General features: G+C 58.9%; 1 protein-coding gene across 2 annotated transcripts in view; it reads left to right on the plus strand.

Annotated features, from left to right (window-relative positions):
• STUM (stum, mechanosensory transduction mediator homolog) overlaps positions 1-6,118 on the plus strand; it is a 60,616-nt gene extending 54,498 nt beyond the window's left edge. For both annotated transcript variants that reach the window (XR_013449804.1, XM_036118072.2), the window contains one exon: positions 265-6,118. Coding sequence is in view for 1 of the 2 variants with exons in the window: in XM_036118072.2 (XP_035973965.2) it covers positions 265-299 (35 nt within the window). In the remaining variant the exon portion in view is untranslated. The remainder of the gene's footprint in view (positions 1-264) is intronic.
• Positions 6,119-13,267: the final 7,149 nt, after the last annotated feature.

Raw genomic sequence — 13,267 nt, forward strand, 5'->3', positions numbered from 1 at the left:
ATCACGGTGCCACCACCCCCCTCCCCGGATGCCCTCCTGTCCTGTAACCCCACTAAACCCAAAGTTCCACAGTTCTTCCTGCATCTTTCCGTTCCTGGTGAAAAAGTCCATGCCCTCGGGAAAAGGTGGACCTTGAGTATAGCTCTCATTCACACCTTAGTGTGAATAAGATCTCATGACCATGTCGCGGTTCGCAGGCACCTCCTAGAGAAATCCTGAAGGAAGCGGGCATCTAACCCTCTCTCCTGTGCTTCTTCCCCACAGGCTACAAGGAGCAGGGCATCCCACAGCAGCTGTGAGGCCGAAGGAGCTGCTGAGAATTCCAGGGCGGTCCCATGGGGGCCGTACCAGGCCGCGGGTGGCACTGGGACCTTCTGCCATCTCCTGGGGTCGGAGTGGAAGAAGGATATTTAAAAAACAGTATTTATTTTGAAAACGCATATGTTTTTCTTGGCAGGCTGCCAGGCTGCCAGCCCCCCACCCCCACCCCCACGCTCCAGAAAGACACAGGCCCCCAGAGCATCTGGGGGGGGCGTGGGGGCAGGGTTGCGGACAGCGAGGCTGGGATGCTCGGCTCTCCCCTGCCCTGCACTCTCCCTGCCCACTGTGAGGGCACCCTGGAGCTGCCGGGTGAGGCAGCAGGGGCTCACCGAGGGGCAGGGTGCGGTGGACCCTTCCTCTGAGTCCCCAGCCCCTGTCTGAGTGTTTGCGCTGTGGTCTCCTGGGGGCCGCGCCAGGACAGGAATGAGGATGCACATGTCCCCAGCCCGGTGTGGAAAGGCCTGCCGCGCCTTCCTGGGGATGGACCCCTGAAAGTCTCTCCTGGCCCCGCGCTCCCTTACTGTAGCCTACCCTTCACCCACCCCCCTCCTCGCCGCTGAAATCTCTGGGCCTGGGTGTGTTTTGACCTTTGTTTCCCTAGAAGGTGGCCAGCGACTCCATCCCTGGGTGAAACGGCTAGAATTGCCAGGTGTTCATACACAGAATCCCCAGCGCGGGTGTGAGTGAGCACAGGCCAGCAGCCTTTCACATTATACTGAACGCCACTCCTGGTCAATAGTCCTCCTAAAATCCTTGGGGCCGGACAGGTCTCCAAATTCGGAAAACGTGGATTTGAGACAGAATAAGACCCACGTACCATGCATTTCCTAACACGCCCGCAATCTGGCGCACCTCCCAACCATCGAGTGCATGACTGTTTTTGCAGAGAATCCTGTGAAAAGTCAGACTAATTGGGATCAATAAAAACCATAAATAGCCTCACCTTGCTTGGTTCAGGTCAGATCTTGGCCTAAATAAGTTATGGAAGAAAACTTAGCATTCAAGGGCTTTTGAGGATTGAGAATTGCAAAAGAAAAAAAAATTGTATGGGGTGGCAGGCTTTTATCTGAAAAATCCCTCTTGCCGATGAGGCCCTGGGGATCCTGCTGTTGTTACACAGGGATTCCTCCCGTTGCCAAGGGAAGGTCGGGGCCTTCAGGGCACCTGCTCAGTGCGTGATTGTTCGGGAGTTGGATCCTGGTGGGGGAGGAACTCACAGGAGGTGTTGGGGCCACTGCGGGTCAGGGATTGCTCTGAAATGAAGAGAAAGGCGATCCAAAGTCATGGTGGACATCTACCCGTCTGTTTTCATTTGCTTCCTAACATGGGAATTGCTAAACTGTGGGACTGGCCCAAAGCTGTTTGCAACCCCACTGGGCTCCCCGAGGGAGCTCTTCCTGTCTGTCGGAGACTCAGAATGTGGCCAGGGCTGGAGCAGTGACGTGTCTGGCCTCTTCCCCGTGGCTGGATGGGTGTGCTTGGGGAGCCTGCAGCTGGACAGGCCCCCTCGCTCCCCGAGCCCAGTCACCTCACCCGCTGGGCTTTCTGATTATTGTCCTGCCAGGGAAGTGGGCCTTGGGCTCCCTGTGGATTGGGCAGCTCTCGGCACCCATGGAGAAACAAATCCCCTGCCCCACCCCCCGATCCTGCCCCCCTTCCCTCCTGACCCCAGCCCGGCGTCTGCTGCTTCTCTCGTGTTTGGAATCCTGTGCGTTTTCAAGGCGTGGGACCAGCTTTGGTTTTATCCAGAAAGCCAGAAGCTTTTGGTGTGTGAAGACGGCATCCTCTGGGCCGAGAAGACAGCAGCCCGTGGCTGCTGGCTGCGCCCCGGGAGGCTGCATCAGAGAAGGGAGCCACCCCTGTAGCCAGGCCAGAGCAGCTCGGGCTGAGGGCTGGGCCGGGCCCTTCACCCCACACGCCCAGAGGGATGCCCGGCCTCGGGCACAGCCCCCATCGGTGGGGGCCGAGGATCTTGCTTTCCTGGCTCGGGCTGGGGCGGCTGCTGAGGGGGAGAGAAGAGACAGCAATTTGTGCAGCATGTTTGGTGGCGATCCAGACACAGGTGGGGGTTTCTTGAGTGAACCCCGGCACGGGATGGCTCATACAGGGGTTTGTGGGCTCGGAAGGACAGTTCCACCTCGGCCCCTGAGGCTCCCCTCGGCCCCAGCTGCTTCCAAACTTGAGAGGACGTCAGCCTCTGGAGGAAGCCCTTCCCGTGTAGCTGATGTGTGCGAGGAATGGAACCCCCAGTCTGTGAGGATTGCCGCGTGGGGGAGCAGCTCGAGACAGCAACTTTCTCCACGAGACTGTGGCCCAAGCGTCACCGGCTTAGATGAGGGACAGGAGGTGAGGAAGGGACCTGGGGCAGGATGGCTTCCCTCTGCGACCCCACGTCCACATGACGTGGACGACAAGGACAGCCTCCAGATGTTGGGTCCTTGCCAGGCTCGGTGTGGTGCATCTGACCCGCGGTGACCCTTACCAACAATCCTGGCAGGGGGGGCCGTGAGTTTGCGGACCTTCCAGGTGTCAGGACTGAGGCGCCGGCAGAGCAAGGCCCCGAACACCGTGGCGTAGCTGACACGGCCTGCAGCGAAGTCTTGCAGCCGAGGGGAAGGGGTCTTGGGGGGTCGGAGGGTTCTCTGGACCGCCTTGCCCGTGCAGAAGTAGCAGGTGACGGGAAGGGGTCTTGGGGGGCTGGCTCCACCACATGCCGTCCTGGGCGGCCCTCCAACCTGCAGCCCGGAGCAGGCAGGGGACCTGCTCCAGGCCCCCGACCCCCCACTTCCCAGAGGCTTGGCTGGGGCTTGGGCCTCATGCAGACGTCACGAGGCCCAAGCCACAGTGAGGAGCACGCGAACTCTAGAAGGTCGAGGAAGCCACACGGTCAGAATTTCCCCCGGAAGGACCCAGACCTAAGAAAGGAAAGCCGAACACTGAGCCCCGAGGCCAGCACAAGGTGGGCTGAGCCCCCAGGCCCAAGAGAATGCCTTCCGAAGGCCTGACTCTGGAGGAGGAAGCGAGGGGTCCACTGAGGTGGTCCTCCTGCGCCAGCCCAGCTCTTTAAAATCCCCCCCAAAAATCTACAATTTTTTTTGGGTGAACCCCATCCTCACGCAGATGGGGTGAGTTTGCAAGGGTCACTTGGGTGTGGGCCTGGCCCCAGCCGCCGGGCCTAGGGCCTGAGCCAGCATGGGGCCCCATCCTGCTCCCGGGGCCCGGAGGCATTCATGACCCTGGATGTTTTTCTCCGGTTGGTGATGCTGACCACTTCGGCATTGTGGAAATGGCTTGGGGACGTATAATCTAAATGTCATTCCCCAGTCTGTGGTCGCAGGCCCTTGTTGACCCCTCTTGCTGGTTTGTTTGGAGGGCTTTCAACAGAGGGATTGGAGGCTTAGAGCACCCCCGGCTGCACTGACCCTCCCCGGAGACCATGACCTCGCGGGGGGTGGGGGAGCCGTGTGAGCTGCTCCCCATGAACCTGCCCGAGGCTGAAGGGAGCCAGGGTGCCTTCTTCTCAGCGGCCCCCTGTGCTGCCATTAGGCAGTTCTCCCAAGCGGGGCTCCGTGTTCCACAGTTGTGCATCCAGCAAGCACTCAGCGGGCACCGATGCACCCGAGGGGGGCTCCCAGAGAGCAGTGCCCTGGTGGCCACGGCACAGCACCTGCCCTTCCTGCCCGCACAGGTGGAACAGCAAGGCGAGCGGAGGCAGGAGGGGCGCTTCTCCCCACGGAGGAGGCCGCTGCGTGTGGCCAGGAGGCCACGAGGCCAGGCAGCCATGAGGCCAGGCTGTGGGGGGGGCTGGGGGCCTCCCGAGCAGGTGAGCGCTGGTCGGGGTCCGCATTTTTCACCTGTTGGGCTCTGAGAGCTTCAGAATGTCCGTGGGATCATGGAGGCGTGCAAGCTGGGCCGGACTCGCGAATCTGCCCTAATCCCTGTGCTGATGCGTGGGGAACCCCGCGCCGCAAACGCTGGGGCGAGTTCCAGCCTCAGTGCTGTTTGTCTCTCCTCCCGTCTCATGCTTCAGTTGGACCATCTGTAGGCGGGGCAGGGAGGGGCTGGGAAGCTGATGCCGGTCCCATTTCTGTCAGAGGAGAGGCCTTGGAGGACAGGCCCAGGGCCCTGCAGCCACGCTCCTGTGTGGGCCTCACGGACTTGGCACGCAGGGACTCTTTCTAGTGACAGACATGGGCGCTCTCTCCCCTCCCGATCCAGTCACACGGGAGGCCGATGACAGGGCTGTCTTTGTAGGTGTCCTGAGTTTCCTGTACAAGTTGTCTCTTTAGGTTTAGTCCCCAGTCCCTCTCCCTGCCTGCCTGGATTTGCCAACATGCCAGCCATCCCCAGGCCAGGCCACCGGCACCCTAGGCAGGCAGAAGCACAGACACATGACGCTCTCTCACACACGCGTGTGCACACACGCCCCCCCCCCCCCCCCCCCGCATGCTCACAGCCCCTCCGGCTGCTGGGTGAGGGCAGGTCTCAGGATTGAGACCTTAACATCTGCAGAGAGGCCCTCACACTGCCTGGGAGCCGTCCCTCCAGCGTGCGCCCTGGCAGGCGGCACTTGTCCTTGTCACCCCACCCAGGGCCCAGACACACACAGCTCCCTTGATCCGAAGGGCCCCTGGGCCAGGAGCACTTCCTCCCGGGGTCCATGGCTCCACACCCCCGGCCACCAAACCCGGCTGGCCTTCTGTGGGAGGGATGACATGGGTCTCCCAGAGAGGAGGGGACCGTGAGCCTTTTCTGGGCTCTTCTGGGGCTGCAGTCATCCCCACCATCCCCCCACCCCCCGGCCCCAGGATGAGAAGCAGTGAGGAGAGAAGGGGGCAGAGGTCACGCCCACCCTGCTTTCTGGGTGAGCACCTGGCCGGGTGTCCCAGCCAGGGAGGTGGCGTGGTGGCCGTAAGTGGCCGGGGCACCCCCTGGACACACTTGGCAGGCCCTTTGCACGGGCTAAAGTACACATGCCGTTGTAAATGGTGCCAAATCTTTGAAAACAACGTACATAAAAACAACACTGGTCCTGTGCATATTAGCTGAATTTATATTTGGATGAGTGTTGTGCTGTGATTTGTAGTTTTTGATACGTGAGCGACTTTGTTTGGGTCTGTCTTCCTCCCCTTAAAGGAATCGCTGTCCGTTTCTGTTGTTCTCTGCCGAGACCCTCTCCCCGACCTCCAGGGCTTCCTCAATTTACTTCTGCCCAGATCCTCGGGGGCTGCCCCCCACCCCCAGCCACTTCCCCTGTGATCCTAGCCAGCCAAGGGGGTCTCCAGCCCATCCCAGTGACTGGAGCCTTCCTTGGTTCCACGAGAGGAAGAAATTCTCCAGCTGGGGACCTAGGGAAGCTTCTAGACTTGCCGCCTGGGGCCCAGGCCGGCCTGCGGCTTGGCCTTCCCCACACCTTCAGGACCGAGCCCCCAGCAGTCCCGCCCGCCCCCGCTGCTGCCCGGGTCCCCAGGGCCCCTGGAGGCAGGGTCCCAACCTCCCCAGCGCCCTGCCAGCTTCGGAAGTCCCAGCTCAAGCACCGTTGCCGTCCGTGTAATGGGAAGCAGCGCGCATGACCGTCGAATCCTGTGTACATATCTCCGTGTACATATTTATATATTCCGATTATAAATATGCAAAGCATGGCATCTCTTTGGCATTCCAAGTTTGTGTTTTTTTAAATCCTGAAAATACGGCTTTAGAAACTTTTTCTTCCTTTCCCTCTTTTCTATGTAATAAACATATTTCTATGTAATAAAAATAAAGGTCACTCATATGACCTTTCTAGTGGCTTCTCAAAGCCCTGTGTGCTCTCGTTTTTCCAGCTGGCCGGATCCCGACTCGCGCCCTCTCTCTGTGACCTCTGCTCATGCGGTGGTCTTAGCATGAAGGCTATCCTTTCCCAGGGCAAGCCCGGCCCTCCTTCAGACCCTCACCTCCCGCCCCCCTTGTCCTGGGGACCCCCGTGTTCGGCGATCAGATCCCTCTGCAAGCGGGAATCTGCCCACCAAGTTGGGCATCGGGCCCCCACCAGGTTTAGCAGGAACGCGGGGCAGGTGAGACTCATCTGCTCGCCCGTGGACCGGCTGATGAGGGGAACGTGTGGAAGTGTTAGGACGTGGTTAGGAGGACTTGTAACGAGGCACTGGTTGAGCTGACGGGAGCTGGGAGGGAAGTGCAGGGCTCGGTCCACAAGCTCTGCGGGCCCAGCTGGAATTTGCTAACGGGGTGAGGACCCGAAGAGCTTGTGGAATCCGTGGCCAAAGACAGTAGATAGACCAGATGGACACATGGGAGTTCAGAGAGCTCCTGACAGGCAGAGGTAATGCAACCAGATGAAATCTGTGAGCTGAAGCTAACAGCTCGAGGAGACAGCTGCCCTGGGCCGTTAGCGCCCCACGCTCTCCCTCACGCCCGCGAGTCAGGGGCTCCAGGCCGCGTTCTAGAAGGCTCTATCTGCAAAGCGGCAGTCAGCGCTTGATGACCCGAGGCACACCCTGGGATCTTTCTTGATCCAAAGACTTACTGTGCTTAGATCATGCCAGGGATGCTCTCTGCCAGAGAAAGCTTTCCGCAGGCTTGCGGCCTCAGAGGGGCCCCCTTCCGGGGGTAGGGGAGGGAGTCGGGCTGCATGAAGGCATCTGCTCCCCAGGACTCCCCCGCACCCCCAGACCCCAGACTGGCCATGGCCTTCAGAGGTGACCCTCCAGCCGGGTCGCCGAGGGACTTCTCCTGCGGTGACATAAGCCAGGAATTACTGAGGAGAAGAGGGGGCCCCACAGAAAGAGGAGACAGTACAAGCGTTGCTGGTGTGAATGGGATCCGCGTTCGCGGCTCAGGGGCAGCAGGGTATCCCGAGCCCAGGGGAACTCGAGACAGGGCCTGTGATGGGCCTGCAGGCCTGAACGGCCCCTGGGGGAGGGCTTCCTCCTCCCACCCACTGGGTTCAGGCCCCCAGAAGGGCTCTGGCTCTGTGGGGAGTTATGGGACGAGGAGGGGCCCGTGCTCTTAGCAGGAGCCTGCAGCTGTCTTTCCAGTCAGAGCCGTGGGTATTTTCATGTCCACCCAAAATAGCTATGTTTAAAAAAACAAAACAAAAACTCTAGAAAGCAAAGAAACTTTTAAAACTGGGAATGTCATTGGTGGGGGAAATAAGCACTTCCAGAACACTTAGAAGCTGTCCACATCTCCTGAGGTTCCGGGCCAGGAGGGGAGCCCAGAAGTCACGAGTCGCCCTCGCCATTGGCTTCTGGGGAACCTCGAAACACGTCCAGGATCTTTTGAAGAAGCTGAGGTGGAGATGAATGGATTTTATCACCAAGAAACCAGTGTTGCTGCTTTGAGCGTCGGGGGTTCCCAGAGTCTGCACCTGCTCTCACTCCCCCCATTCAAATCCTCCCTGGTTCCCCAGGCCCAGCTCAGGAACGGCATCCCCCAGGGTGAGACAGACTGATCTTGCTCGCTCTGCCCTCCACTCCTCTGTTCCAGGGGCCAGTTGTGCCCCTCACATAACCCATGCTGTGTTGGGGGGAGGCTGCCCGTCCCTCGACTTATCCCATCCCAGCCCGGCCAATAGCTTGTCCCTCTCACTGAGCTAGCCTGCAAAATTCAAGGTCTTTCCTGAGGTCTTTGGGATCTCTCCTCTTCGGTCCTGAGGCTGTAGTTTATAAGCCTCAGGTTCCTGCCTCGTGGATACGGGAGGCCAGACAAGACAGCAGCACACAGAGTGGCTCATCCTGCCTCCCCGAGGCCAGTCCTAGCCTTGCCCCTCCCACCAGGAGCGGTCCGCAAACTGGTTCAAAGTGACCTTCTCTCGCTAATAACAAAAAGCCCTAAAGTGATATTTGCTCCAGAGAGTGTCCTCGGAGTCTCTGTCTTCACTGACACAGACTCGGTCTTTGCACAGGACAAACACACCCACACAGGCGTGCACCAGGCCTGGGCACACGCGCATGTGCTCTCCACAGGTGACCAGCGATGGATTTGGCACTTAGACATTGTAAGCTTTCATCCCCAGCCCAGCCTCCCACCTTCCCGCTTCACCTGTCCCCTCCTGTAATGGGGCACAGTATTTAAAGAAAAAATTGTAGGGGGGCCCGGCTGGCTCAGTCAGTGGAGGGTGCGGCTCTTGATCTCGGGGTCGTGAGTTCGAGCCCCACGTTGGGCATAGAGATGCCTTAAAAATAAACAAAACTTTAATAAAAAAATAAAGAAAAATTACATGCATGCACAACGATGCCAATTAAAACTTTTTTTTCCATTTAAAAAGGTCCCGAGAAGGTTAACATACATGTACAAATCCTTTCTTTTCCCATCAACCTGATGGCAAGTGTGGATGCCCCAGGCAGGTGCGGGGCCAGCCAGGACACCTCGAGGGAGCATGCTGGGAGTCGTTACCCGGTTAGAACGTGAGAAACCGGGGGTGGAAGTCCCAGGACCGAGACCAAGCGTCTCCTCTCTGAGCCCCTGCAGAAACCGAACCCCGAGGTTGGCATCGAAAAGTCCTTGGGGATTTTCCACCATCCTGGACCCTCGGGGGTGTCCTGCCGCTCAGCCCTGCTGTGTTACCCACCAAGCAAGGACGATGGCCCAAGTCTCTTCATAGAGGGAACCAGGGTTGTCAGCCACAAAACGCTCCCCCAGATGGTGCCAGGTCCTAGAATAGTTTTATTTCCCTCGTTCCACCTGGCCCCACTCCAGGATCACTTCATTACACAGGGAAGGTGGAGTTAGGAGCGGTCAATTGCTGATGAACACACCTGCCCCCTTCTACCCAAAATGGAAACTCTTTTCTGCAGAGAGTCCTCTCTGTACCTACTATAGAAACAGGATTTGTTTCCATTGGCTTCCTGCCTGTCTGAAGTGTTGGTTACTTAGCCATGCAAATAAGCAGGAGCCAACAGGCCTATGGGCTCAAAGAATTTTAGCTCTCAGAGAAGCCAGCCAGACAGAAAGAGAGCAAACACTTGGAAGAAGATGAACAGCCAAGCCTCAGGAAGGGCTGATGGAACGTTGGAGGCTCGACAGGGTTTCCAAAGTGTCTTGAAATTTCAGTGAAAGCATTTCACGTACCAGCTCTGCCCTGGCTTCCTTGTGAGACCCAAGGGGCGTTGTTCAATGTGGCCCCACGGGGCCTCAGGTCGTTTGGGGGCAAGGTTGGCAGCCGTACCTGAGCCACAGCTTGCAGAGATGGAGAGCGCGGTGTGCCAGGCTTCACTGTTGCCGTGGCCTCCGGGTCACCAGGCTGCAAAGGCTTCCCAGGGCCTGGAGCCGTGGAAATTGGGGTGGCCTGCACCGTGGAGGGGGCCCGCCCTGAGCGTGGAGTCGGAGTCCATCTCGGAGTCCATCTCAGAGTCTCTCTCCAGCCGACAGGAGTCTGGTTTGACACTGGTGGAGAAGGGGACACCCTCCAGCCCAAGACTCGCCGCCCTAGATTGCTTCCAGATTCACTTCCTGCCAATTATGCGGCCTCTCTATCCTCCTCAAGACCCAGGCAGCCCCCCTGGTTTTGCAGAATTCGATGCAGTGAACTTGACTACATTAGTAAATGTATCTTTTCAGCACAGTAGCCATATATATTCATTAAAACATTTTGGAAGATAGAAAAAAGTAGTTGAAATAAAAGCATACTTGTTGACTGAAAATTACTTTCTAGGGGCACCTGGGGGGCTCAGTCGGTTAAGTGTCTGCCTTCAGCTCAGGTCATGATCCCAGAGTCCTGGGATCGAGCCCCGCATCGGGCTCCCTGCTCTGCGGGAAGCCTGCTTCTCCCTCTCTCCAGCTTGTGCTCTCTCTCTCTCATAAATAAATAAAATCTTTAAAGGGCGCCTGGGTGGCTCAGTTGGTTAAGCAACTGCCTTAGGCTCAGGTCATGATCCTGGAGTCCTGGGATCGAGTCCCGCATCGGGCTCCCTGCTCGGCGGGGAGTCTGCTTCTCCCTCTGACCCTCCCCCCTCTCATGCTCTCTCTATCTCATTCTCTCTCTCAAATAAATAAATAAAATCTTTAAAAAAAAAAAAACTTAAAAAAAATGAAAATTACTTTCTAAATGGACAGCGGCTCTTCTGAGGAACCAAAAATCTCAAGGGCATGGCGCCCAACCTTTCTACCTTTTCCGCCGTCTCCCAGGTAAAGGGTCACAAATTTCCGTGTAACTCCCCCAAGACCAGGACTCACCACCTTATTCCTCTGCGGGTCGCGAAGAACTCTCAGAGACATGTTGGCTGGGCCATCCCCTACTTTTCTGCAACTTCTACCTGTCAGTCCCTGCGGATCTCTCCAGGACCCAGGACGGAGGATAAGACAGGGGTGTGGGAAATGCCCTCCGTCCTCCGCAGGACAATGGCCGCCATCTGCCGTCCACCTCCCCTTCCCTTCTGCACAGAAAACACCTGTGGCCCTTTCCACCACCACTCAGGAGACCTGGCTGCCAGGCATGCTCTGTTCTGATTGAGGAATCCCAGTGCACACGTTTTGGTTGTCGAGGAGTGCATGTGTGCGTGTGTGTGTGTGTGGAGGGGGTGCAGCGTGGGGCACATGCTGGGGATGAGGAAGGGGCCCGCGAGCTGGCTGGGCAAGAGCGTGGGAGGAAATGGGGAGAACACTGGAGTGGCCGGGATCCCACTCCTTGCTTGCACCCACCCAGAGTCCTGAATCTGAAAGCGTGCCCGTGGAGAATGTTTGGAATACACAGAGAAGGATAACGAAGGAAAAAAGAAAGGGCTCGCTGGACGCTGAAGTCGGCTTCTGTCACCAGATGGGATACTGTGAGCACTGTCCCACTCGGGCTCCCGGGGACTCGCTCTGGAACGCGAGGCCGCATATCTGCCGTCCCCAATGCCCCCGTGGGGGTGTCCCCTCTAACCGGGCGGCAGGTGGGAACTAAGCCCCTCCTGCCACCACCCCCACCCCCAGCCTACAGCTGCTCAGACCAGGTGTCCCCAGGGATCCCCCCACCCCCACACAGCCGCAGCCACCTCAGAGGGGTGCCCACAAACCCCTTTCACACCTCTACAGCCCACGGCCTGACCTCACTGCTCCTCTGGCCGAGCCTCCTCACTTGGTCTCACCCTCCCCCAAGCCACCAGCCGCCAGCGGGACCCCCCCACATGCCACCTTCTCGTGCCCTGGTGGGAGAGCCTTTGAAGACAGCTGCACGCCCCACCCTGGCACCCTGGGGGTCCCTGCCCACCCCGCCAGCCCCACCCCCAGCGGGGCCCCACATGGAGCCACCTCGGGCCACCTGCAGCCACTGCAGACCCCGCATCCTCCAGGTGCCTCAGCGGCTTCTCATGTATTCCTCCACCCCCCCAGCCCTTCCGGATAATTCTGGATAAACTGACCTTGGGGGGCACTTCCTCTGCAAAGCCTCTCTGAAGTGGCCTTGTCCCTCTCCGGGGTCAGGCGCCCTGCCCTGCCTCCCAGCCAGGACCCCCAGCCCGCTCACCTGTCCGCCTCCACGCCATGCCTTACACCTGGGGTCTGGTCCTGCCAGCAGCGCGACCTTGCTCACGTTTCCTAATTTACACCGCACAGGTAATGACATGCACAGCACGCACCCGCGCTGGTCGCGGCGCCGGTTAGGAGGTATGGTACGGGCACTGCTCAGCACCCACCCTAGTGCTTGGCTGTCGGGGTTCTGACGACATTGCGGCGGCCGCTGTGTCCCAGCAGGACAAAGACGCAGCCAGGCTGGGGGGAGCCAGGAAGGCCAGGGACCTCTGTCTGCCCCGGGGCATTTCTGGAGGCCCGGACCAGCCCGCCCAGCGACCTGTCGGTGAAGGAGCTCCCACACTTCCTCCTTTCCTCCTGGGGGGCTGTCCTGCACACGACCGTCCAGAAGGGGGCACTGTTCCCCATGGCCACGCCAGCAGCCTCCCTGGGCAGCGGTCCTGACTCACTCCTGCACGCACGTGTGCTCAGCAGGCGTGACTGAAGTCGGGCACTTGTTTTCCACTGAAGTAAAACAGGCCAGCTGCCGCCAGCAAATTGTCCCAGTGAGACACTGTTTGCCCATGATTTGCAGAAACTATTTCTAAAATAACCCAAATACGTGTCGCCACATTGAAAACCACAGAACTCAGCGACGCCCTCCCCCAACCCCAACCCACACCCCAAAACCGCTTCACTCATTCACAAGTTTGGAAGGTACAGGATGGAACGTGGAGCTGGAAACAGCGGTGTTAGCACACAGCAGGGGCAGGGGCTGCCTTGTGTGCCCCCCAATTTCACATGCCGAAGCCCGAGCCCCTGGCAGGACTGTGTCTGGAGCAGAGCCGGCAAGGTGAGGGTGTAGCGGTGTGCCCCACTCAGACGCGAGGGCCCTGTGTGAGCAGCCGCGGCAGAGCTCGCCCCGGCCCCGCGAGGTCAGTGCACGGCCTGGAAGGGCCCCCCCAGACACCAACCTGCCAGACCCTGATCTTGGACGTCCAGCCTCCGGGACTGTGAGAAAATAAATTTCTGCTGGGGGAAGCGCTTCCCGTTCTCATATTTTTATTGTGAGTATTATATCAGGCTAGTTTTTTTCTTGTTGAAAAAAACCCAAAACTGCAAGCCCTCACACCCAGCTGAGGTGTGAAGTCTCTCTTCTCACTGAAGTTCCGGGCCCCGCCTCCCTGCTCAGGCCTGTGTGCTCGGTGCACTAAATGTCTGTCGCAGCAAAGGGAGACAGGACGCGCACACGTGCCTTGGTGTTTGCGAGAACAGGAAGCATTTTCTGTCTTTCTCTGGAAGGACGTGTGAGCCGGCCCAGGAACTGGCAGTCTATGGGGGGCGTCGGGGGCAATAATGACTGCGGCTCTGCGTGCCAAGGGTCTCTGGCGGGAGGAAGGCTGCGGGGTGCTTGCTTGCAGGGTCACCTGGAGCCTAGAACAGACAGCGCCTCCCAGAGAGCTCCTGAGCCAGGCCCCGCCCCCAGCCCAACTCCCGCAGGCTGGCAGGATTCCAGGTC

Source organism: Halichoerus grypus, chromosome 7 (genome assembly GCF_964656455.1).
Source record: "Halichoerus grypus chromosome 7, mHalGry1.hap1.1, whole genome shotgun sequence".
NCBI classification, from domain to species: domain Eukaryota; kingdom Metazoa; phylum Chordata; class Mammalia; order Carnivora; family Phocidae; genus Halichoerus; species Halichoerus grypus.